This window comes from Tripterygium wilfordii, chromosome 5, assembly GCF_013401445.1.
Source record: "Tripterygium wilfordii isolate XIE 37 chromosome 5, ASM1340144v1, whole genome shotgun sequence".
In the NCBI taxonomy this organism is placed as follows: domain Eukaryota; kingdom Viridiplantae; phylum Streptophyta; class Magnoliopsida; order Celastrales; family Celastraceae; genus Tripterygium; species Tripterygium wilfordii.
The window spans coordinates 514,092-540,105 of record NC_052236.1 but is presented as its reverse complement, the minus strand read 5'-3'; the positions used below and the strand labels follow the sequence as shown (position 1 = coordinate 540,105).

General features: G+C 36.8%; 4 protein-coding genes across 9 annotated transcripts; all 4 read left to right on the top strand.

The window, feature by feature from the left end:
- The first annotated feature begins 1,136 nt into the window (after positions 1 to 1,136).
- Positions 1,137 to 25,866, top strand: LOC119998131 (nucleobase-ascorbate transporter 11). Of its 2 annotated transcripts, none has more exons than XM_038845358.1 (10): positions 1,137 to 2,114; positions 2,686 to 2,783; positions 2,887 to 3,057; positions 3,315 to 3,415; positions 3,852 to 3,987; positions 4,189 to 4,239; positions 4,571 to 4,858; positions 5,332 to 5,566; positions 6,090 to 6,370; positions 25,472 to 25,866. In XM_038845358.1, the coding sequence occupies exons 1-10, from the start codon at positions 1,475 to 1,477 to the stop codon at positions 25,685 to 25,687; spliced, it is 2,217 nt and encodes a 738-aa protein (XP_038701286.1). In that variant the 5' UTR covers positions 1,137 to 1,474; the 3' UTR covers positions 25,688 to 25,866. The 2 variants fall into 2 exon arrangements, with proteins under 2 accessions (XP_038701286.1, XP_038701287.1); XM_038845359.1 differs by lacking the exon at positions 25,472 to 25,866 and adding an exon at positions 6,683 to 7,082 and having other exon boundaries at positions 1,140 to 2,114.
- Positions 10,757 to 13,549, top strand: LOC119998133 (putative F-box/FBD/LRR-repeat protein At1g78760). 3 transcript variants are annotated; one of them, XM_038845361.1, is made up of 5 exons: positions 10,757 to 10,844; positions 11,264 to 11,318; positions 11,478 to 12,338; positions 12,434 to 12,583; positions 13,154 to 13,549. In XM_038845361.1, exons 2-5 carry the CDS (start codon positions 11,295 to 11,297, stop codon positions 13,466 to 13,468), a joined length of 1,350 nt encoding a protein of 449 aa, XP_038701289.1. In that variant the 5' UTR covers positions 10,757 to 10,844; positions 11,264 to 11,294; the 3' UTR covers positions 13,469 to 13,549. The 3 variants fall into 3 exon arrangements, with proteins under 3 accessions (XP_038701289.1, XP_038701290.1, XP_038701288.1); XM_038845360.1 differs by having other exon boundaries at positions 10,774 to 10,844; positions 11,264 to 11,324; positions 11,475 to 12,338; XM_038845362.1 differs by lacking the exon at positions 11,264 to 11,318 and having other exon boundaries at positions 10,763 to 10,844.
- LOC119998134 lies at positions 14,394 to 15,218 on the top strand. The gene is made up of 2 exons (XM_038845363.1): positions 14,394 to 14,416; positions 14,527 to 15,218. Exon 2 carries the CDS (start codon positions 14,551 to 14,553, stop codon positions 15,103 to 15,105), a length of 555 nt encoding a protein of 184 aa, XP_038701291.1. The 5' UTR covers positions 14,394 to 14,416; positions 14,527 to 14,550; the 3' UTR covers positions 15,106 to 15,218.
- On the top strand, positions 15,007 to 24,436 carry LOC119998135. Of its 3 annotated transcripts, none has more exons than XM_038845364.1 (7): positions 15,007 to 15,139; positions 15,249 to 15,373; positions 15,644 to 15,886; positions 17,896 to 17,983; positions 20,014 to 20,079; positions 23,234 to 23,388; positions 24,305 to 24,436. In XM_038845364.1, the coding sequence occupies exons 2-6, from the start codon at positions 15,320 to 15,322 to the stop codon at positions 23,299 to 23,301; spliced, it is 519 nt and encodes a 172-aa protein (XP_038701292.1). In that variant the 5' UTR covers positions 15,007 to 15,139; positions 15,249 to 15,319; the 3' UTR covers positions 23,302 to 23,388; positions 24,305 to 24,436. The 3 variants fall into 3 exon arrangements, with proteins under 3 accessions (XP_038701292.1, XP_038701294.1, XP_038701293.1); XM_038845365.1 differs by having other exon boundaries at positions 15,012 to 15,146; XM_038845366.1 differs by lacking the exon at positions 20,014 to 20,079.
- Positions 25,867 to 26,014: the final 148 nt, after the last annotated feature.

Below are 26,014 nucleotides of genomic sequence, written 5' to 3'. Positions count from 1 at the left end.
ATTAGCTGGGAGATGCTTAGTATTTGATATTGACAAACAGACAAAGCATTGAAGTATCAGAACCAATCTGTGTTGATACTGTGTGAAGTCTAGTGAGGTGTCTGAGTGGTAGGCCTTAACAGGTAAGACGGCAGCACGTGAGAGGAGGAAAAGAAAAGGTTTCTCTGAAAAAAGAAGAGGATTCGTTTTTTTACAGAGAGCAAGTAAAGTTGGTGTGTTTTATCACTTGATTATCCTTCTAGTTTACGATAGGTGAGTTAATGGAGCAGCAATAATTAGGCTGATGAATTCAATGTTTCTAAGATTGTTAAGCTGATTAAGCACTAAAGCAGGCAGGGGACCAAACATCTTTTGCAAGTTTGATGAAGATAAGATCCTGTAAAAAAGGCTGTCTCCCTTACTGCCATGCCAAAAAAGACTCCTATTCTATGGCATCTGATTTTTCCTTTGTTAATTGGGGGTAGATTTTACAACCATGTACAAATAACATAATTCTGATTTCCTTTGTGATGTTTTTCAATAAATTAATATGTAATATATATTCCTGCTAACCAGGATATTGGTATTGTATGAAACAATTTGTAAACCTAAACAACTACCAAATTATCATAGAAAAAGGATTTCCTCTCTGAAATGTATTCATATTTTGGAGATAATGTAGCTTTTGGTTATTGAAAGAGTTGATTAGATTCAACTTGATCACCGAATGTTTAAACATTTCAACTTATAATCCAAAGTTAAAAATTGTTTGAATATACACACTTGAGAATATTTTTTGATTATTCGAGCAAATAAACCTCTAATGATGTAAAAAAGTCAATATAAAAAATCTGTCCAAACATTAAAAAATATGCATGTGTATATATTGGAATAATTTTCAATTTTAAGTTTTCAAATTGGAACATATAAACATTCAATTACTAAATTGGAAATTGACAGCTCTTTTAGTGATTAAAATTTGTATTATCCCTCATATTTTGCCATGTGTAAGAAACTCTGAATCTTAAACCCTCCATAATAACATTACTAAAACTTTACTCCTGATAAAGCTAAGTCCCAAATGAATCAGACAAGTTGATCCAATCCTTAAGAAAGTTTTCTTCTCCTTAATCAATTATCTTGAGGCCCATTTAATCGGCTCTTCCAGCCAAAAGTATGAGAAGGAGCTTGAAATCAAAGAAATCTCTCACATCATGACAATGGAACTGGATTGGCTTGTCCTTTATTCTGTTTTTCAACGGCAACGGGCCATTATTGGGATTTCATATTGAAAACGAACACCTGATGATGGCCTCGTAGTTCACATTGAGCTCTCACGGCCAGCCACCGTTGACACGAAGCAACAGACACTCTTCCCTACTCATTGGCACCTCTCTTTACTTTGCTTTGCTTTGCTTCGCTTCTACTCTCTACCTCTCTCATTCTGGTTAACTTCTTCGAAAAATCGGCACTACCCATTTGAGAATACTCTTCAATGGAAACTGGGTCGAGCTCAGATTCCCTGGATAAGCTTGAGACACGAAGAGAAAGGAATGAGAGGCTTGGAATAGGCCCCAAGATCGAGCCATTCGTGCCAAGACCGGACCACAATCCGAAGGAGCTGAAGTCCTGGGCCAAGAGGACTGGTTTTGTCTCCACTTTCTCCAGTGAAAGTGGCTTGAGCAACAGTGAAAAGTTCAATAGCTCTGGCTTTGATATAGAGAGAGGTGGTGGGTCTTCCCCGAAAATCGAGATCGACCCAATTCTGGGCCGTACTCGGCCAAGCAGAGGGACCGAAATCGAACCGGACTCCGGGTCAGGGAATGGTTTAGGATCCGTTAGCGGTGAGAATCAGAGGAAAGTTAGAGATGAGCCTGTTTTAGGGGCTATAGGCGAGGAGAAAAGATTTGAGTTGAACGGAAATAAAAATGGCAATGTGAATGGGCTTTCCAACGATATTGGAGATAGAAATGAAATCCCTCCGGTTGCTCCGGCTCCGGAGCCAAAAAAAGAGAATGAAAATGGTGGAAGAGAGGTGGGGATTGATATGTATCCAGGTGGTGAAGAGCCTGCAAATGGAGGATGGACTAGACCAACTGAATTGAGATGTGGGTTGAGAGAGAACCCTGGTTTTGGTTAGTAAATTCTTTCTTCCTCTTCAAATTTGAATATTTGATTTTATTAGTTGATGATGGTTGGTTATTCATGTGTGGAATCAGAACTGTTGTTTTTTTTTTAGTGAATCGTATGGATAAAGTGTGGAAACTCTAAGCCGCAGTCAATTTGCTTATATAGAAGCTAATAAGTGTAATGTAAATAAGGAAATTTAACATCAGGGAGGCAAATTAAGACAGAACTGGAGGGGAGGTTTTTTAAATGCCCAAAACTTCCTCCGATTGAAATTGCCTTGCTGGACTTCCTTTCACTCAACACTCCTTTGCGTTCCTTTTTTCGCTGAATTGGAAGATTTTTTAATATTTACTTTCATCTAATTCATTTGCATCTCCTATTGTCCGTCCTTATAATTGCACAAAGTTATATGAAAAATAAAAACAGACTTGTTAGAATACTGATAGCTGTTCTCCTGCGACAATAATATTAAGCTTACAGGTCTTACTCCTTGCGTAATCAATTCGGATTTCTTTTGGAGTTTAGCTTAACTTTCTTCAAGTCAGAGTTGACACTTTTCTGGTCGTTTCAATGCAGTACCACTAATGTATTACGGCATGCAACACTATTTATCTCTAGCTGGTTCACTTATTTTTATCCCCTTGATCATCGTACCAGCAATGGATGGAACAGATGTAAGCATTAGTTCTAATGGAAGTCTTTCATGTATATTACAATTTGAAGAAGGAATCTCACTGTGCTTTATTAACTGTTCTGTGTTTATCTGAATGCTAACAGAAGGATACAGCAACAGTAATTTCCACAATGCTTCTGGTTTCTGGTATTACAACAATACTCCATTCCTACTTTGGTACACGACTTCCATTAGTTCAAGGAAGTTCATTTGTATATTTGGCACCAGCTCTAGTTATAATTAATGCCAAGGATTATCGAAATCTCTCAGGACATGTAAGTTGTAGATTCGACATTTTCGAAATTCAAAGATCTGCCATAGCTTATAATGAATGAGATTTATCATTTATGCTTTTTCCGTTCTTCATTGAATGAGATTTATGAGAACATGAAAGATGAATTCATTTGCATGTTGAGAACACTCCGGATTTTTGGACTCAGATTTTAGTCCTTTTTCTATATCTATCTACATTCCAATTCCATCAATCTAATATTAACTTAGTTCGATGCTCATGCCCTTAATTGATCTTCAGAAATTCAGACACATAATGCGGGAGCTGCAAGGGGCTATTATCGTTGGTTCAATATTCCAATGTATCTTGGGATTCACTGGTCTAATGTCCCTTATTCTTAGGTAAGTGTAGATTGCTTTTGGGAGATAAAGAGAACAGCAAGACACAATCATCTCACAGAGGAGATTCGAATATCTGTTGTATACTTGTATATGAGACTTTTCTACAATATTTATTTTTCTGATTCCTTTTTTGATTGTTTAGCAGCAAAATTATTTAGCAGAATGCTTCATGCATGAACAAGTTCCTATATCCTTAGATTTTTAGGTTTTATTTCTTTCTTGGATTTCCTTTTAGTTTTCCAACAGTCAAATTTGCATACTCAATTACTCATCTTATTCACTTTGGTATATGCCACTACTTAAAAATTTATACTGAATCCGAATAAATTTATTGCCAGAAAGCTAAAGCATTAATTATCCTCACCTTCTGTTGAATCTTGTCAAGTATTGTAGCCTGGAGTTGATTTTGTCTTTTGTTTTTTGCTTTTGTATGCAGATTGATTAACCCAGTTGTTGTTGCCCCAACTGTTGCTGCCATTGGTTTAGCTTTTTTCAGCTATGGTTTTCCACAGGCTGGCAATTGTGTAGAAATCAGCATTCCTGAAATACTCTTGGTTCTTATCTTCACTCTTGTAAGGAATTTTTTTCAATTGCCAATCTGAAACTAATAAGATCATCTGTACCAAGAATGCCTTTTATCTGTTGGACATATCCACCGTGTGCAACAAGTTTCTCATTGTTTAGCTGTACTACTTTATCCTTTTTTCCATGTTCATCAGTGCTTTGGGGAAGCATTTAAATCACTGATTACTGTGCATTGTTTTTTTTTTCAGTACCTTCGAGGAGTGTCAATCTTCGGACATCGCTTGTTTCGAGTTTATGCGGCGAGTTTCTAATTTTCAGAATATTGAGATTCTTTGTTTGTTTGTTTATTATTTTCTTTCTTCATGGATGATTTAAGAGTCAAATATGCCATTAGCATCAGTAACTTTTTAATTTTATCGTTGTGGCCACTAAACTATCATCTGGGTAGGTAAATAAAATGGAAATAAGATAAAAAATAATAATTAGAAAAATTAAGGAAAACGAGGCCAAAGAAAAACAAGAAGTGTTTTTTGGAAATCCATTTGTGTTTATTAATGTCTTGTAAGACTGCCCACCTTCGGTAGCAATGAGACCAATGAATCTCACCGAGTTTTTTTTATATCATTTCAGGTTCCCCTTAGCGTCATGATCACATGGATATATGCATTCTTTTTGACAGCTGGTGGAGCTTATGATTACAAGGATTGCAGTCCAGACATTCCCAGTTCAAACATCTTAATTGATTCGTGTAGAAATCATTCATACACCATGAAGCATTGCCGAACAGATGTTTCTAATGCTTGGAGAACTGCCGCATGGGTTAGAATTCCCTACCCTTTGCAATGGGGTGTCCCAGTCTTCCATTTCAGGACTTCAATAATCATGATCATCGTCTCTTTGGTTGCATCAGTGGATTCGGTTAGTAACTCATTCATAATATTCACCCAAAAAAAACTGCATGCACTGTAAATACAAGAAGTGCATATGGTAGGAACTTTCTCTCTTTTCCGTTTTGTTTTTCTTGTCATCGATAGGGAGTGCGTGGGCATTTTTTCACCCACAAAGTGCGAAAGTGCGCTTTGCATTTGGTTCTTCCCATGAAAATCCCAGCATTAGGCACAAAGTGCGGTTCATCAACCAAAGCATTTTCCTGTATTATCATTGAAACTATTGATTTCCACTACATGCATATCATAAGCAAGAGTGTGTTTCTGTCACATGATTCTAAAGTAAAACAGACTCCCTTCAGTAATCCACTCCCACACTGCAGCAAAAGGCTGATGGCATAAGTTACTCCTGTAGTTTAAGAGCCTTGATTACACATATTAATGAATGTTCATATAGATGGAGTTATAAGAGTGACTGTGATATAAGTGCTATGGTTTGCTCAGGTTGGGGTATATCACTCTGCCTCTTTATTAGTAACTTCAAAGCCGCCAACTCCAGGAATTGTCAGCAGAGGAATTGCATTGGAGGGCTTCTGCAGTCTATTGGCTGGAATTTGGGGTTCAGGAACTGGGTCAACAACCTTGACCGAAAATGTGCACACAATCAACATAACAAAGGTGGCAAACCGAAGGGCTGTGGAACTTGGAGCAGCGATGCTGATTCTCTTTTCATTTGTAGGTAAATACCACAAACTTGTGACACAAAATACAAGACCGAATTTATGTTCAACTATGTGGTCATGCACTCTGGGTGCATTCCAAAAGAGTCTAGGCGCAATATGTGCCTGGCGAATGGATATGAATGTACTATATATGATATTTACATATTTTATGTTAGTTGTCATTGTAGTATCGTACTCAGATTCTTGGTTCCACTTCTGGCTTTGGTGGTAGAAGATCTAAAAGAGAGTCCAAAAATATCCCGTTTTCTCGAGGATTCTGTCAAACCAGATACTTTATGCACACATAGACACTTGTGCACTTGCACTTGTCAATATTGTTATCATACAATATCTATGTTCTCATACCTCAATCGGGTCTTGAAAACATATGATTATGCAAACTTATTTGTCTAGTTTGTAAGTTCATGATATATATCTTTGTATTGCCAAGTAGATTTCAAACCTCTGTGAGGGAAGTAATTTGGTTCAAATGCGTCTATTTTGGGTAAATTTGTTGATTTCTCTAATTGTGTTGAATAGGAAAAATTGGTGCCATTCTTGCTTCGATACCCCTGGCGTTAGCTGCCGCTATTCTTTGCTTCATCTGGGCTCTCATTGTAGCATTGGGTCTCTCAAATTTGCAGTACACTCAAGCTGCAAGTTTTAGGAACATAACAATAGTTGGAGTATCACTGTTCCTTGGTTTATCTATTCCTGCATATATTCAACAGTACGATCCTGAAACCAGCTTGATACTGCCTAGTTATTTTGTTTCATATGCAGCAGCATCAAGCGGACCAGTTCACACCGGCAGTAAACAAGTACGTCCGTTTGACAATCTGCTTCTATCTATATATGAAAATTATTACTTGCTTCCTATAATCTTAAAATTTTTGACAAAACCTGTAGAATGACAATTAATTCCCAAGCATACTCCATGATGATGTGTTTTATTCGTTCTATGATGGATTCATTTCGCACGCACTTCTGTATTGAAATATAGACATATGTTCAAGTGATGACATTAATTAATCATTTTACATTTGGAGGTTTTTTTTTGCCAACTCCGTAAAGCTCGTAGTATTTCATGATATTTGAAGAGCTAATCTTTTTACTTTATTTGAATTTGTCAGCTTGATTTCGCTATCAATGGATTACTGTCATTGAATATGGTGGTGGCACTCCTGGTGGCATTTGTACTTGACAACACCGTCCCGGGAAGCCGGCAAGAACGAGGGGTTTACATATGGTCTCACGCAGAGGACATGGCAACAGACCCATCTTTGCATGAAGACTATTCCCTGCCTGCAAAAGTTTCCAGGTTCTTTTGTCGTGCTAGATGATGATTGTAGAGGTCAGGATTTGTGCATTATTAGTGAAGTTTCGTCTTTTCTGAAGACCATATAGCACTGCATGGTCGAAAAACAGAAGAAGAAGAAGAACAGGAAGGATTATACAGAAGAAAAAAAGTGTTTATTTGAAACAATATAGTATCAATAGTCAAGAACAACTCTTCCAAGCAATTCTTCACTTTTGTCTTCCGCTTAAAGTTTCTTTTAGACTTGTTTGCTAGATCTAGTCCTAGGTCCAATTACACACACACTATTGAGCCCCTGGGCCCAAGCCCGTATGTCGGATTGAGCATCAAGTTCATCATTTCGTCCATTGAGCCCAAAACAACCAACCTTTGGCCACAAGATTGGGACCAAAAAAGACGTTGGATATAGGGGTGACAAAATTCTATCCGGTTTAAAGTTGAAGCCCATCATTGCAATCAAATGTGGGTGCTGGATATTGTGAAGGAACTTCACTTGCATTAATTGGAAATTGCGAGTCTTAGTAGGAGTGATAGAAAACGGATGTTTCAGTTAATACAGTCGCACGGTGTTCGATTTCCCGTACCTCCATTCATAAATGATCCATTGAAATTCAAACAAAAACAGTTAAAAGTAAAAAAAAAAAAAAAGTATTATTTACTTAAAAAGTTACATTTTCTTTAAAAAAAAACCAAATTTGTGAAAAGTTAATCGAATTTAAGTATATTTGGAATATGACTAAAAATATGGCTATTCTGGGAAAAATTGACGGTTAAAATCATGAACTAGAACTAGAAAATGGTCACACAAAAAAAATGCAAAATGTTACACATATTGTTATTTCAAATGAGTCGTTCTGTAAATCTGGTGGTGAAGTATCATATATGATGGTTAAAATTATGAAAGTTAAAATCATGAAATAATACTATAAAATGTTACAAAAAATACGAATTTATGTTATTATATATAATGTTTTTTCAAATGAGCCGTAGTCAAAATCATAAAATAATATCAAAAAATGTTCCAAAATTATTATGTAAAATTAATTTAAAAAAATATTAAGTACAATAATTAGAAAAACTATTAAGTACATAAATGTTAAGTATATTAAGTAAAAAAATGTGGAAGGAGGTTTTTTTGTGTTCGGCGTAGCGAAACCGTACAGTGATTCTGTCAACGAAACCACTCCACCAAACACACTTTTACACCAAGTGTTTGGTGGGGACGAAATTATGAAACGGTAAAATGGAGGATGGGGGCCACTGTAGTGATATAGTGGGCTTGGAGCTTCATTTTTTTTTTTTGGAAAAATTCAATATAAATTCTTTATGGGAGAGCTTTGTTTTAATAGGAACATTCTTAAAAGTTTTATTCCATAAAGTCTATGTACTTTAAACTAATATTTCAAAACGAACAAACTCTTATCCTAATTTTTTTAAATGACTAAAATAACCTCAGTTTAATTATTTAAATTTAAAAAATAATCATAAAATTTACGGAAATTCCTTATTCACTTACGAAAGCTCCTTTTTCATGATTATAGCTGTAGGGAATATTATATGTCTTATTGAAATGTTATCTTTCTTTAAAAAAATGTTATCTGTTTGAAGTTCCAAAACAGATAACATATAAGAACATATCTGAAACAGATATATTATCCGCAGATTCAGATCCAATTTCAGAAGGAAAATTTTTTTTTTCGAAAAAGCAAAAAAACCTCAAATGTGATGAGCCTTGATCTGTGGAGTTGATTGATGGTGTTGATGGTCATCGGAGTTGACATTATTGGCCGGATTTAGCTCTTTTTCAAATGGTGACCATGATTTCAAGAAGCTTTTTTGACGAATAAAGTGATAGTCAATGGCCAGTGATGACTGAGCTTTTTGATCGAGCTGACTTAGAACGTTATTTCGATAGTTTGTTCATTGCAAACGATGACCGAACCATCAATTTCTGGTGGTCCACATGAAAGGAAGAAGAAGAGAGGAGAGAAAAAAAAAATGAGGAAGAAGAATGACATCACGTGTGACTCTAGATAGATTTTAGGAGTATTCTACATTATTGGCTCCACGTTAGATCGTTCCACAAAAGACTCAGATCCCCCGTTCAATTGTTCCAGAAAATTCAAACAACATATGGCAGGCAGAGAATTGAAGAACACATGGAAACAGTAAAAAAATAAAAATAAAAAAAGGGGCCCCTCATCTGTCTCATGTACACAACACAAATTGGAACAATTTCTGAACAAAGATGTGACCAAGCAAGTATACAATGCAATTGCGGCCCTTTATATGAGAGAGATGGGGATCTTCGCTCCCGAAATTCCAACAAACTTCAAAGCTTCACAAGGCGTCACAAGGCAGACAAGCAGTTAAATCTTCTATCGTCCAAATGTCTTGTAGTACCGGCAATCTGGCATCATGTACAATGCCTCAAATCAGGAAGTTTCTTGCAGCCTTATATTGTAATCTCCTGCTCCTTAAAATACCGATGGCCCTCATCAACCAGAACCAGGTTTAAATAATACTTTACACTGAACTTATTGTTAATGTTGCGATGTGTTGGCGTCAATTCGTAAGGACTCAGAAACAGCCTGATTGGTATTGATTAACCTGAAACAGCAAGCAAGCACTAGTAAGACTCTTCTTCTTCTTCTTGTTTTTTTTTTTTGGAAAGGCAAGCACAAGTAAGACATTACAACATTCGGCATTGACAGCAAAAAGTGTAATGCACCTCAATTCAAATGAAATGAAATCTGCCAAGTCACTCAGGCCATCTAAAGTTAATGCTTGCATTGGCACCTTGTGCATTTGTTAAGAACCAAGCCATCCAAATAAAATGAACAGATAAGGACAAAACCGGGTGCCTGCAATGGCATATTAGTACATGTGGCAGTAACTTCGACCATTTAAATGAATTAAACAGATCATGCCACCCTGATGCATACTACGGCGTATATGTGCATATGGAGGTAGAAAATGATAACCAACGTGTTTGGTTGCTGATGCATACATGAAACTTGCAGGAAAATCAATATTTTAACATACCCGTCCGGAGCACCATCCATCAACTCAAATTTGGCGAATGTCTCTGTCTCAACATGAGTATTGACCCCTGATCCTGTAGATTCTCGGCGCCTGATTTCAAGGTCCATATTTTTTTATCTTGATTCTTACAAGAAGTAAATATATCTTCCCAATGATTACATCATTTAGATGATAAATACTAAAATAAATATATAACTAAGTACTAATTTTTTTTTTTTTTTTAAAAAAATCAATGCCCACCCTCAACATATAACAAATCTGCCCCTGCTCTCTACCAGACTACCACTTGCAATTTGGGCTCATCCGCGCGTGAAATGTTATCATGCTATTGGCTCTGGACAGCTGAATACTTCCTCAGTGATCCCTGTGTTTTCCTCAAGGATTTACTGGAATCATTCCAGCAATTTCACCAAATCTATACCATTGAATGTATTAGGTGTAGTGTTGTCAAATCAATGCATTGTTATATTGAATGGTGTAGATCTGATGAAATTACTGAAATAATTCCAACCCCCCTATCCCCTCAGGAAGTATTAGGTTCAGGGTTCCCTCTAGTGCAAAACCCTGATGGCTTACCGTGAGTCATGTAGGGAACCCATGGTTAAATATATCAAGAATTCTCTTAGGCAGACTTAACTTGCGGCCTTAAATGCGGATCACTTTTAATGGAGTGTTTAAAAAGTGAAATAATATACCACAAACATTTTGTGTTGGAACCTGAAATAATAAGTGGAGCCCACACGTGAAGATGTGAGGAGAAATTTTCTAATCTCTTTTTATTTTAAACAATTTTAATAGGCAAATATGTAATTTGAGCATTGGTTACTAGCTATTTATAGGTCCCCTAAATCTTTCCTCAGCCGACGCCCGAGTTCCGGTTCCGGTTCTGGTTCTGAAACTCTTTTCTGAGTTTTGAGAGACAGAGTTTTGCGGTATGTTTCAATTTTTTGTCAAAGTTTTAGTTTTTGGTTCGAATCATACAGTTGTTATTTGAGAATTTAGACTCATATCGTTGGGGAGCTAATGTGTTTTCTGTCTAAAGTTCATAGTTTGTTTAAGAATCTCGCAATTCTGTGTAGTTTTGCAATATAGATTCCCTTATATTTGTTTGCGATAATAATAACTTGGCGTAGATATTTCTGATTTTTACATCGTGCAGTTGTTATTGTGAATCCAGACTCAGATCTGTATTGGTATTGGGTTACTGCCGTACTTTGTTTTCTGTACAAAGTTCAAAGCTTTTATTGGCATCACTCAATTTTCTGCAGTTTGTTGTTCATCTGTTCGTTTGCACCATAATTAAATTGGCAGATATTTCTCACTTTTGTATTTTGGTCATTGTTCTCTGCAGCTAATCTGCCCAGTTATACAGGAAAGAAATAATGAAGCGATGTCTAACTATCCCTGTAAAGGAAGTGCTTTAAACTGTTATTTATTTTTATTTTTTTAATTTTTGTTGGATTCATCTTGCCTTAAAATTGTATCTTTGTTTTTCATTTCGGTTTACTGAATATTTGATGTTCTTTTTTAATTTTTGTTTTCTTTTGTTTTTTGTGGGGTAAAAGAGAAAGATTAATCTGGAAGAGGATAAGATAAGTAAACTACCAGATGAAGTCCTGGTGTCCATTCTGTCTCTCCTAACAACGAAAGAAGCAGCAAGGACAAGCGTTGTTGCCCGTCGATGGCTCAAACTATGGACTTTTTGTCCTTCTTTGAATTTTGGCAATTTACAGATCCTCTCTATTTATGGAGAATCAAGAATGGCTTCTGAGGAGGAAAAACAGAGATATGTTGATTGTGTAAATCGTGCCATGGAGGCATTTCAAGGATCCACCATAGACGACTTTCAAGTTCATTTTGACTTGGATTCAAAGTACAAATGTGATATTGATAGATGGGTTGATTTTGTGATCCAAAAGGGTGTGAAGCGGCTTGCAATAGACTTATGTGTTTATGCTGGCCGCACCTATCCAGGTAATGTTTACAATTTCCCTCCGTTATGTAACAGCAGTGCGCTCCAGAGGACTCTGCTTTTGCTAAGAGTTCTCAAGCTAAAGAATGTGAATGTAAGTGGAGCTGTTATTGAATACTTCATATCTGCTTGCACCTGCCTTGAAAAACTGACCATCCGACGTTCATCATCTCAAGATCTTGTCCATCTAAATGTTACTGGTGGTCAATCACATTGCTTGAAGAAAGTTAAGGTATTTGACTGCCAGCATTTGAAAAGAATATGTCTGTCCGCAACAAATCTCTTGTCTTTCAAGTATCGGGGTTGGATAATTGACATCTCATATGCAAATGTCCCCAATCTAGTCCAAGTATTCCTTGGAGGGCGTTATCTAGATTTTGGGGCCTACCTTCCTCAGCTTTCAAAATATGTGTTTCAGCTACAAACACTTACATTAAATGTGCCAGTACTTGAGGTTTGCATCCTGAAAGCCATAGTAAATTGTTTTGATTGGAACAACTTTTATATTTTATTTATGTTGTCTTATGCTTTTCGATGTTGGTTATTTAGGATGAGGAATATATGGGACCGCTGGCGATTCCCGTTTTGACGAACCTGAAAAATTTGACATTGAGAGTTTTTGCATATAATTCTGAAACTCTACGTGCTTTTACTTCCTTGATGAAGGCATTTCCTTCCTTGAATAGACTTGCGGTACAGGTAAGTATTCTTTGCAGTTTTCCAAATTGGCAACACTGGAGTTATGTGTATGTGTTTTGTCCTTCATGTTAGATTAGATCTTATTGATTGGTGGTGTGGGTATGGTGGGATTTTTCATAAAATAATAGACAAACCGGAATTTGTTCAGTTAGGGTTCACAAGGTTCAAATCTTGGACCCAGCTCTTCTTCAAAGGGGGAAGGTTGGGAACATCTCGTCCTCCCTTTGCCCTGTTTTTTGTTAGAATTGCTTGTTGTCCCCCACATCGAAAAGATGACAATTCCTCAAGTGGATTTGGGCCCTAGCAAAGTCGACACTTTCACTTGTGCATGAGAGTTATTCGATCTCTCAACTAAAGAAATTAAATGATTTGTTGATCCTATTTTTTTGTAATTCTGTAGCTAATGTGATTCTTGACGCTAGAGGTACTTTCATAACTTAAGCTTTAGAGACCTTTGGTGTTTAGGAACTCAACTTTGCAGCACATATCATTTTACCTCTCCTTTGTTGAGTGAGTTTTTCCTGCTTGAAATAAACATTCCTTATAACTTTGTTTGTCCTTTCTGTGCAGTTCACTAACATGTTCGACCGTGTTAAAAGTAGGAGGGAGCGAACACTCCGCAAGTCTTCACTCCGATGCCTCAAAGAAGTCGAACTTGTTGGGTTTGTGGGTCGGACTTTGGAAATGGAATTTGCCACATTTTTGATTGAGAATGCTGTTATGCTAGAAAAAATTATCATTGATCCTATCCCTCATCGTTTTGTTGGTTCCCGGGCTGCTTACTTGAAGAAGAGGATGCAGACTAGTAGGGAGTGTGCCATGCGCCTGGGATCTAAATTCTCTCTCGGAGACAAATTAGTGCTCCGCAATTTGAGTTCAATTTAGCTATCATTTTTATGTAGCAGCAGTTGGTGCTGCTGATATTTATTATTCTATATCAGACTTTTTTTTTCTAAAAAAAAAAAATAGGGATATATAAGAAGTATATATGAACTAGTTTTTTTTTTTTTTTTCTTCTAAATAGACAATCATATTTATTGGGAAAAATGATATAAAATTAGGATCGGTGGATGGTGATTGGATTTACAAATTTTGTTTTTTATTTATTTATATGTAAAATCAAAATTCAGTTTCAAATGTTGAATCTTTAATAAGATTTTATTGGTGTACTAAATTGCTCGTGATTTTTTTTCTTTTTTTAATGAGGTGGGTATATATAAATGATGAATATTTTTTTAAAACTAGATTAAATTTAACTTGAGTTATGATATTCATTTATTAATGTTGCAAGCGTTGAGTGGTTATATAAAGAGCAACATTGTGCATGTGCAAGTATATAAATGTAAATTGAATTTTTATGATAGAGATATATAAAAAAAAAATAATACTGAAGCCACTGTCAGAAACAACAAATAATAATACTTAATGTTGCAAATATTAAGTCCATGTTTTGGTGCATCTCTCTAGGCTAAACGTATCGATTCGGAAGATCTTATGTTTAATTCTCACTGGAAGCAATACATTTTTTGTCACGCGTTGATATTTAGCCCAATTTACTTGGTCCTCAGGTGCTCAGTTCTAACGACCCGAGTTTAAGTCCATATGGCAAGCTTATATAATGTCGTTCCCGGTTAATAAAAAAAAGATGAGCATAATCATTCATTTTTATTTTTTTTTAAAGACTCACGGCAACACACAAAAAAAAAAAGTAAATAAATAATGATGAGCGTAATCATCCACCTAGTTTAATGTAGCCTCACATTTTTCTAGGGATTTCTACTTTGATGGAAGTAAGCGAGTCCTGTGTGTAAATTCTTGGAGAGCAATCTTGATGTATGTGCAAGAAACATAAATCTGTTGCTGAAAGTATCTTTTTCGTTCATGGAGTCTGAATTTTATGAAACCGATTCTTAAAACTAAAATATACCGACTTATCGATGCAGTGGCGATTGGAATAGGAAGCTGCAATGTGTGCAAGGAGAATAAGGGGTAAGGATCAAAGATGGAGTTTGGCGTTTCAACCGTCCAAATATTTGATTCGGCCAAACATTGAGGACCATGATTGCTCTCGATCTTTGAGACATACAATTATAGCTGAAAGAAATTTCTCTTCTCGGAGTGGTTTGATCAGCAGACATATATTGACTGCCTTTTCTTCTCAAACTGTTTCTTCAAGAAGTAATTACGCCATCTTGCAAGGGAGATTCGGTAAGGGGTTGAAAAATGGCCAACTACGTTTCTATAGCTCGGAAGGGGATGGAAGGAATGCAAGTGAGGATAAGCATGCACCTGTGAAAGAAGGGGCCAGCTTTGACAAGGGAAAGACTTGGTGGGAGACAGATGGGGGGGAGAGTTCAAGGAATTGCAACCCCCATGCTCAACTTGGGGAACAGGATCAGAAGGAATGGCTGAATAATGAAAAGCTCTTCATTGAGAGGAAAAAGAAAGAATCTCCTTTTCTTACTCGACCTGAAAAGTTCAAAAATGAGTTCCTGCGCAGAGTGTTCCTTGGGAGAAAATAGATGTTTCTTGGGAATCGTTCCCCTACTATATTAATTATTAAGTAATTACCAGTCATGATTACTTCACTGTATTAGTTATCAAAAAATATGTTTCCCCCCTGTTTTTCTGTCGCTAAACTTAATTTGTCATTTAATTTTTACAGTGAACACGCCAAAAGTCTCTTGGTATAGTGCACTGCATCCCATTTGAAACATAAGAAGTTTACTACTTCATATGGTGCTCGTTTGGCATCTTCAAGTGGACGGATATTGCTTCAGAACTGTCCTGGTTAGTCATTGACTTGCCCATCTTAATCCCTGTTTGTCTATGACCCAAAGCAATGAATATAGATGGTAGATTTAAGTCCAAACATGGATATAATTTTGGAGTTGATTAGTTAGAGCACTTGCTCGAGATCTACAGGTTCCTTTGCTGGTGCTTGAGAGCAATGTCCTTGCTCCTTACGTAAGATTTTGAAACTTTGATCATATTGATTTACTTTCTACACTTACAACACGCAATAAATTTGTTTAATTATGTTCTAAAACATTGGTTCAGGATTTTGGTGAGGATTGCTTAGATGAGGGTGAATCAGATGATGAAAATGCAGAGTCTGGGGAGGAATGTGCTTCAGAGTCAGAGGTTGATGATGAGAATGATGCAAGCAGTGAAGAAGAGCGGACAAGCAGTAATGAGGGAAGAACAGATTGCAGTGATGATGATGGAGTAGATGTTGAAGCAACTGCAGAAGCAGCTCTTAAAAAGCTTGTTCTACCCTTCAAATCTGAAGATTTTGAGAAGGTAGGTTTGTTTGAAGTATTGAGAACTCTGTAGGACTTGTGGTGATGCTTATTTGGCTTGATTGATATATATCCAGAGCTACAATTGGTGGAGGACAACTTTTGAAGTTGTTCTACAATCAGAAAATTACTCTTCAAATTGCTGTGAACAATGTTGTGGATAGTGATTTAGGGGTTTTGGGTGTTTATGGATGGATGAATAGACAGGACAATAACCTTAGAGTCTATGATTACAATATTGTTGAAATACAAGTAAATCCAAATTAGCTTTGGAAATGCTTCTACTTCAATTCTGCATATTCTCCCCCGTTTGGAAAAACCCTTCTTCGAGCTTTAAAGTTTCATAGGTGCAAGATTTTCATTGCACTTTCCCTACTTGCTCGGGATGAAAATGCTTGAATTCTTGGTTCATTGGAAACATCAAAATTGATAATGAGAATTTGGATCCATTAGTTGCATCGTTGAATCCTGTAGGAACTACAAAATCAACGACGTGTTGTTGAGCGGGCTTTAAACTGCTTCTGTATTCGACTGAGCAAAAACTCTCTCCTCAGATCCAACCCTATTCCTTATGCTGAGGTAGGAAATTCACTGTTGTTCTTACTTTCTATGTCAAAATCTTCTATTATAAGAACTTTAGGTGGCAAGTCTTTCTCAGGTAGCTTAGTTGGCAGAATTTGCTTTTCATCGTCCTCCTTAGACTCAACCTTTGTAGCATGTTCAGGCTTTATTATGTTGCCATTTGTTAGGAATTTTTGAAAGCGACTCCAAAGCTTTTATCTTGCTACCTTCTCCATTAAGACAATCATAGTTACATACAGATGGGTTCCCTTGGTATGCTTGGTAGAATTTTTTCGCTCTGACAACATCTTTCTTGGCCAAATTGCAACTACGATCTCTGCTGCTCTCACCATTAGGATAATACCAATATGAAAGTTTATATTCTTGTACGCATATATTATGTTTCAAGGAAGTTAGAACTATTGGCTCGAGGAATCAAACAGCTTTGAGGTCTAACCTGGAAATGTTTGCTCTCTTTTGAAACAAAAACCGGTCATAGGAAACAAGATATTGCTCTTTCATCTTTTGTTTCATTGCATCCCATCATTCCCATGTATCAATCATTGGTTGTTCATTTCTATGTAGTGTTTCTTCAACATTATACTACCATGCGCACCCTTATATTTTCAGGGATGGAATCATGAATAAAAAGCATCATTCACAGAACTGAGCCACGTAAAAAAATCTGTTGGATTTAATCTTCCCTAGAAGTCACTAACATACTCAACGCCTAACCTCTTTGATTTAACATCATCATCATCATTATCATTTGAGCCTTTATTCCAAAAGTTTGGAGTTGGCTACATGAGGATATGAGAAAATCAACGGATATCCAGTACGTGTATTCGTTTTTGACATTCATTTCCATCTAGAATCATACTTTCTCAAATTCTTATTGAATTCATATCTGTTCTTACTACTTCAAGCCATGTCTTCTTACGTCTTCCTCTTCGCTTCCTACTTTCTCCTATGTAAATTTTCTCGATTCTCCCCACCGCCACACCACTATCTCTACATTGTACTTGAAACTATGGTTGACGGTTGCCACTGCAAAGCTGCAGAGGAGACTGTTCAACATCTTTTGATTTGGCTGTCAAGGTTATGGGAAATCTTGGAATTCTTGGTTGGTAGTTGGTTGGCAGAACTAAATGTGCTGGCCTTCAGTAGCATTTCAACGGGCCATAAAGGAATAGTACATGCTTATGGATATACTTGTCATTCAGTATCCCTGAATTTAAATGATTTGTGGCATATGTGCTGTTAATGTATTTCAATTAGCTTAAACAGTACGAGATCTATAACATTTTGCAATCCTAGTTGAGAGTGGGTTTTTTTTTTGGGGGTTATTATTATGTTAGCAGGCTTGGACATTCATGTTAGTTTATAGTTTCCTGACATTGACCATAAACCAAGACCCAATTTTGTCTTCTCAATGTACTTTTATTGCAGAGTGTCTTAGGGGAGCCTGAGATGTCCGAATCCACCAAGTCTGAGACTGTTGAGCCCTCAAACAACTCCAAGCGGCCTCTGAGGAAAGGTGAAGTATGACTACCTATGTCTTCTTCTTTCACCTTCATTCTATAGTGAACTTGCATCTTTGGAATATGATTGTTCATTGTGAAGATTGTCTTTGTTCAGCTAAGGAAAAAGGAAAAATCCTTAAAATGTTAATATGGGGGATATTTTACTGTTTGTCTTATTTTGGCAGTAGTTAAAGGTTAAAAGTTACAATTCTTAGAGTATCTTTTTTTATTACTCATTGGAATTAATTGATAATTTGTGATAGTTCAACTAGACAAGAATAATTTGGGATTGCTCATAGCTATTGGATGTGGGTATTTGTTTTGTTTTAGTTTGTTATATGATGTTATCCCCCCCCAATCAAAGATGTCATGCTACCTTTTTTGGGTGGGAGTAGTTGTCATGGAAGTATAATGTGGCAGTAGCCATTTTGCGGTAGTTTCAATTGATTACATGCTTGTACATGTCAATTTAAGTTACTTAGTGAGAAGAAAAAGAAAAGGCTCAGGGAAGTTTGGGAGAGTTACAGTTGGAGTTCATTTGGTTTTAAAAAGTACAATTTGTTATCTGTTTTCACTTTCCTGAAAATGAAAAAAAAAAGATGCTTAAAAACAACCCTTCCGTCCCTTGTTTATGCTAAATCATTTCATCAGAAGACATTCTCCAGAAGAAAATAAAATGTGAAAATGAATGCAAGTCTTTTTGGAACAAATGAAAATGTATTTTCTAGAAGTAGTAAAAAAGTTCTCATGATAAATGAAGAATCTGCAGCTGGTCCAATGGCCATTGTTTGGTGCTTATGAAGGAAATGTTTTTTTTTTTTTTCCTTCACTATCTTAAAACCGTTAACAAAACAGGAAACATTTTCCAAAACCAAGGCGCACTTGGTTTGTTGTTGGCAGCATGGTATGATGTAATAATGTGAAGAATTGAAAAAAAAAGTGGACAGAGCTTAACTGCTTCAATTCACACTAAACTTACGAGGTGTTCATACGTTTAGCATCTAATTTTTCTTTAACGTTACAATGAGCTTTTACGAACAATATAAGCCAAGTGAATGAAGGATTTCTAACATTCAGTGATCATATTGATGTGACTATACCGAGAATGTTGATGTTCCAAATATTATAATTATGATACTATTTTTTTACATTCTTGTTTACTTCTTCTTCTTCTTTTTTTTTTCTTTCCCAGAGGTAGTCCTTTCTGAAGTATAAGTATTACGAGGATTTCCTTGAAAGAATATCTGTTTGCAGTGTACATGATATGTCTGTGGGTGAATCATGAAATTTTAATTAAAAATATGAATCTGAAAGGCTTTCCTTTCATCCTTTGTTGATGGGTTTGTTATTTTTTTCTAATTTTTCTCTCTTACATAGAAAGTCTTATATTTAAATTTTATCACAAAGAAACGTAAAAGGAAACTTTTTGTTTAACCGAGTTCGGCAGTATATTTTTGCATCATCATTAGTTGACACCACCACTGAAGTCGAACAATTAGATCACATGTATGTTGATTTATTTCTTCTCCTTCGCAATAGATAGATCTTGTTTTGGAATTAATTTTATTGAGAAAATTGCATATTTTTTCAAATGTTACAAGGTATCTTATGGGGTTGGTTGTTTCTTGTTGCTGATTGTTGTTAAATCATTTTGTTCAAGTATGCATATTTCTATGTTTGTTTTATATTTATGTCTTGTTACTTGTACTTTGTTTCTTTTTGTTTTTTTGAGTTCTTTGTGCATTCTTACAAATTCTTTTTGTTCTCTCGAGTGTCTCCACTCGCCAATCATTGGTTATTTGGGAAACATCTGGAAATCCAATTATGCTTAGCTACTCGGTTAGGTCGTTATAATGTATATTTTCCATTTGGTGGGGTCAAGGGAAAACTCCTCTTTTGATTTGGTCTTGAGTATTTGTAGTGAATGATAAGCATGCTCTTAGGATGGTCATAAATTGCAGCTTTCTTTTGAGAACCCTCTAGCATAACTCATCTTGACTTTAGCTTCACCCTTGGTAATATTGACATGCATAATGCATCACAGGATTGCTTTGGGGAAGATATCAACGTCTGATGGTCCAAGAAATGCATATACTATTATTCATGACAGGTGGGTTGGTAAATTATCCCTATGTATGGAAGAGAAGCTTTTGAATGCCATTTTGTCTCTTGGTATTTCTGCAAACCACGCACTTCATTGTTGGTTCATACTCTTTCTTTTTTGAGAGCAAACTTTCGGTTCATTTTCTTGTTGAGGTTCCAAATAGATTCCTTTTTATTCCATATTCCTGGCTGGGGATCATATAGTTTAGATGTGGAAAAGGTTGTCATGTTTGGGTTTTTCCACCAACATGTAATTCTGTTTAAGAATTTTTTGTTCCCAGAATTTTGGTTCTCATCCAACTTGGAGTGGATGAGTAATCATGGTTAACCATTTGGTAACTTTTACATACTTGTATTTTTATCAGTACAATACTGTGATTCTTGTGGCATATGGCCTACCTTTTTTCCTAAAATTACAACTAGATGACCACATAATTGATATCGATAGTAACTTTTTAACTAATTCCTTGTTTCATGTGGATGGGTGTTCTAGACCCGAAGATCCGCAATTAAAGAAATGTCGGCCGAGGCCTCCGACGCCCCTGCAAAGAACACACACTAGGTAGACCGTGAAGCTTGATATCGGTTTGACGCAACCCGGGGAAGCTCCGATGGTGAAGTCAGTTGACGGTAAGAGGGAGTATGTAGTGAGAGAAGTGAGAGGCTTCTAGAGAGAGGGAGCGCAAGAGATACCGATGGTTCTCCCTTAATGAAGCTGGGACCTCAGGTATTTATAGGCTCACGGGTCACGTGATGGGCACATGACCAATGAGTTGGCAAGCCTTGTAGGATGGGCTTTTGAGCCTTCATTGTGTAGGTTGTTTGGGCCATAGGGCTGTTGGGCTTGACCATGGCTCTTGTGGGCCAACGTGTCGATCGGGCTTGGCCATGGCTCTTGTAGGCCAACGTGTCGACCAGACTCTCATAGGCTTGTTGGGCTCGACCATGGCTCTCGTGGGCCAACGTGTCCACCGGGCTCTTATGGGCCTATTGGGCTCGACCATGGTTCTCGTGGGCCAACTTGTTGACCGGGCTTTTGGGGGCCTATTGGGATGACCATGGCTCTCGTGGGCCAATGTGTCTGTTGAGGCTCTCGTGGGGCTCGTTTAGGAGATTTGCATGTGGACGGTTTTTGGCCTATACAGGTGTATCTGTTTTTGTTAGCTTTTCGGCCTCTTCACAAACCTGCCAACTTGTGTAGTGGACATTTTAGTACTTAGTAGTGTTGAGTGTTTTTCAGGAGTTTACGAATTTCATACTTTTGCTAGCTTAGAAGTCTATTGTTTATTAACTGAGTTTTTTTAGGAATCACTTGTGCTCTTAGAGTCAACAATAGCTCTGGAAGTTTTGGATATTTATCTATTTGCTAACAACTTATATTTTGGGTAAGAATTTGAGTGCCTAATTGTGATCAGAAAACTGAAACCATTGGTGTTTACTATTCTTGTTCCTCTCTTCGTTAGGTCTCGTAGTGTACCGTAGTGCTAATTTCTGCTACTTCACATCCTCTTTGTCAGATTACTATTGTTTGCGACCATTCAACAACTTTTCTACACTATCCACTCCAAATCTGTTTCTTATTCATATGCCAATATACACACCCTAGTCTTCACATATTGTATCTCATTTTCAGTTGAGTAATCCCTCCAAACAACTCTTGAAACCCTTCATTTCCTTGCTGCAAGGAAACCTTAAGTGGCCTTATCTCTATCAAACTATATCCGATTTGGATCCTAGTTGTTTTAAAAGCCATAAGCGGCTCCCAGTCTTGAAATATCTTTATTCTACATGTTCTTTATATTTAATTATAAGTCTAGCTACAATAGGACTCCTGTTGGTGATGAGTCAGTCCTACTTCACTGTCCCTTTTAGATCAGCATTTCTGGTTCATGTTCTTTTGAGTTCAGATTTCTTGGGGAAGATATGACCTTAATTATGCTCACCCATTGAATCTGAACTTGAGGCTATGACCGATATGAAATTATTGATGTCTTAAACTTACATGTGCAGAGATTGTAAAGTATGAATCTAATGCCTGCTTTGGAACCTGAGGATTGGAAAGACAATAATTTATATGATATGCACATAGTTTAAAGACAATAATTTTTATAATATATGCACATAGTTTAAAGACAATAATTTTTATAATATATGCACATTTGTTGGTAAGTACATAGTGCATAAGCTTTGGTGGTATTCCACCTGTAGGTGAAATCACGAGGGTATATCTCAGTAACTTAGGGCACTTGGGGGACAGCTTTCCAGAAATTTTCTGCTAAAAGGGTCTCTGTAAATTGTTTTTATATTTTGATCTGTTTAGATTAATTGATGATATGGCCTTCTTAGTTTTCTTTTCACCGACAGTAGGGATCTTTTCCTTCTCAGTTTTTTTTTTTTGATATTTACCAAATCACTTGCATCATCCTTAGTGGTAAGGGTGGATATTGTAATGCACTTTACAGACAAAGCAAATGGCAAGTTCTTGGATGAGCTCTTTCCGTTGATTGTAACTTTTGAGCATATATATGATACTGCTGTTGTTCAAAAAGAAATCCCTGCATTTAGTTGATCACTATTTTGTTAGATGAGTGAATGTCAAAAGTGAGAGTTTTTTTCTTGTTTCCATTTACAATGTTATGTGGCTTCTTTTCCTCTATGTATAAAAAGTTGGGGTTGAACAGTTTATCATGATGTTAGTTGTTTGAAAAGCCTAATTGGGAAGAAACCAATGCATGTTTGCTATTTAACTAATGTAAAATCAGGATACAATGAACTGTGCAACCTGAGTGCTATATTACGTATCACGAGTAGCAGAATTTGTAGTATGACATGGCATATTGTGGATTCTCATAAACTCCCATCTAATAAAAATTACAATGCATTCTCCTGGATTAGTATTGTAATCTGCTTGCTGTTATGCTCAACCGTTCTGGGAAAATTATTTGTTCTATTATGTTCTTCAGGATTGCATCTAGACTCCAGGTAGCTCAAAAGAAAAAGGTTGTTTCAATGTTGTGCGGTGTCAACTTTTATCTTGTAGTCGAGGATGCCATGGAACTTGATGTGCGTTTCATGACAGCTCTTGAACGATTTTCTGTTAATCACTTGAACTAGCTCGTACCTCTCAAGAGTTTCTGTTATAACATTTGGCACATTTGCAGATGCTTATCTAGTGGACAAAGAGGAGAGGAGTACGAGGTTAATAAAGACCGAGTTGCTGTTATTTTAGATATTGATGACGAGAGCAAAGCAAATGAAGAAGGGGATGAGAAAACCAAGAAGCAGGTTGCAAAAGGATCAGTTTATTGGATAGATGGTATACTTCTCATCTCAACAAAGTGAAATACTAGTTTCATTTTAAATGAAGATTCCCCTCTTCTCTTGGATGTTTTGTTATAGGTTCCCTCATCTATTTGTCAACGCTATTTAAGATCCATGTCTTCAGAGTAATTGTGTGTTTATTATCCATAATTTGGTTACATGGTTAAAGAATGTCTGAAAAATCCAGAATCTGTTTGAGGTTGTCACTTAATGATTACAAGGATTGCAGTCCAGACATTCCCAGTTCAAACATCTTAATTGATTCGTGTAGAAATCATTCATACACCATGAAGCATTGCCGGACAGATGTTTCAAATGCTTGGAGAACTGCTGCATGGGTTAGAATTCCCTACCCTTTGCAATGGGGTGTCCCTGTCTTCCATTTCAGGACTTCAATAATCATGATCATCGTCTCTTTGGTTGCATCAGTGGATTCAGTTAGTAACTCATTCATAATATTCACCCAAAAAGAACTGCATGCACCGTAAATACAAGAAGTGCGTATGGTAGGAACTTTTTCTCTTTTCCGTTTTGCTTTTCTTGCCATCGATAGGGAGGGCGTGGGCTTTTTTTCACCCACAAAGTGCGAAAGTGCGCTTTGCATTTGGTTCTTCCCATGAAAAATCCCAGCATTAGGCACAATGTGCGGTTCATCAACCAAAGTATTTTCCTGTATTATCACTGAGACTATTGATTTCCACTACATGCATATCATAAGCAAGAGTGTGTTTCTGTCACATGATTCTAAAGTAAAACAGACTCCCTTCAGTAATCCACTCACACACTGCAGCAAAAGGCTGATGGCATAAGTTTCTCCTGTAGTTTAAGAGCCTTGATTACACATATTAATGAATGTTCATATAGATGGAGTTATAAGAGTGACTGTGATACAAGTGCTATGGTTTGCTCAGGTTGGGGTATATCACTCTGCCTCTTTATTAGTAACTTCAAAGCCGCCAACTCCGGGAATTGTCAGCAGAGGAATTGCATTGGAGGGCTTCTGCAGTCTATTGGCTGGAATTTGGGGTTCAGGAACTGGGTCAACAACCTTGACCGAAAATGTGCATACAATCAACATAACAAAGGTGGCAAACCGAAGGGCTGTGGAACTTGGAGCAGCGATGCTGATTCTCTTTTCATTTGTAGGTAAATACCACAAACTTGTGACACAAAATACAAGACTGAATTTATGTTCAACTACGTGGTCAAGCACTCTGGGTGCATTCCAAAAGAGTCTAGGCACAATATGTGCCTGGCGAGTGGATATGAATGTACTATATATGATATTAACATATTTTATGTTAGTTGTCATTGTAGTATTGTACTCAGATTCTTGGTTCCACTTCTGGCTTTGGTGGTAGAAGATCTAAAAGAGAGTCCAAAAATATCCCGTTTTCTCGAGGATTCTGTCAAACCAGATACTTTATGCACACATAGAAACGTGTGCACTTGCACTTGTTAATATTGTTATCATACAATGTCTATGTTCTCATACCTCAATCGGGTCTGGAAAACATATGATTATGCAAACTTATTTGTCTAGTTTGTAAGTTCATGATATATATCTTTGTATTGCCAAGTAGATTTCAAACCTCTGTGGGGGAAGTAATTTGGTTCACATGCGTCTATTTTGGGTAGATTTGTTGATTTCTCTAATTGTGTTGAATAGGAAAAATTGGTGCCGTTCTTGCTTCCATACCCCTGGCGTTAGCAGCCGCTATTCTTTGCTTCAAGTGGGCTCTCATTGTAGCGTTGGGTCTCTGAGAATTGCGGTACACTCAAGCTGCAAGTTTTAGAAACATAACAATAGTTGGAGTGTCACTGTTCCTTGGTTTATCTAAAATTTTTGACAACACTTGTGGAATGACAATTAATTCCCGAGCATACTCGCATTCTATGACGGATTCATTTCACATGCACTTCTGTATTCAGACAGAGATATCTGTTAAGTGATGACATTCTGAAATCGATCATTTTACATTTTACATATGCAGATTTATTATTTTTCAACTCCATACAGCACGTAGTATTTCAAGATACTTGAAGAGCTAATCTTTTACTTTTTTGGAATTTGTTAGCTTGATTTTGCTATCAATGGATTACTGTCATTGAATATGGTGATGGCACTCCTGGTAGCATTTGTACTTGACAACACTGGCCTGGGAAGCCGACAAGAACGAGGGGTAAACATATGGTCTCACTTAGAGGACATGGCAACAGACCCATCCTTTCCTGAAGACTACTCCCTGCCTGCAAAAGTTTCCAGGTTCTGTTGTGGTGCTAGAAGTAAATGATGATTGTAGGGGTGAGAATTTGTGCATTATTAGTGAAGTTTCTTCTTTTCTGAAGACCATATAAGCATTGCATGGTGGAGAAGAAGAACAGGAAGGATTATACATCTGACTCTTGTTTTCTTATATACTTGTATCTGACAATTTCTTACGTACAGAATTGATGGCAAGTGTTTATTTGAAACAAGATAGTATCAATAGTCAAGAACAAAACCTTCTTTCAAGCAATTCTTCACTTTTGTCTTCCGTTTGAAGTTTCTTTTAGACTTATGGGCTGGATCTAGTCCTAGGCCCAATCACACTCACTATTGAGCCCCTAGGCCCAAGCCC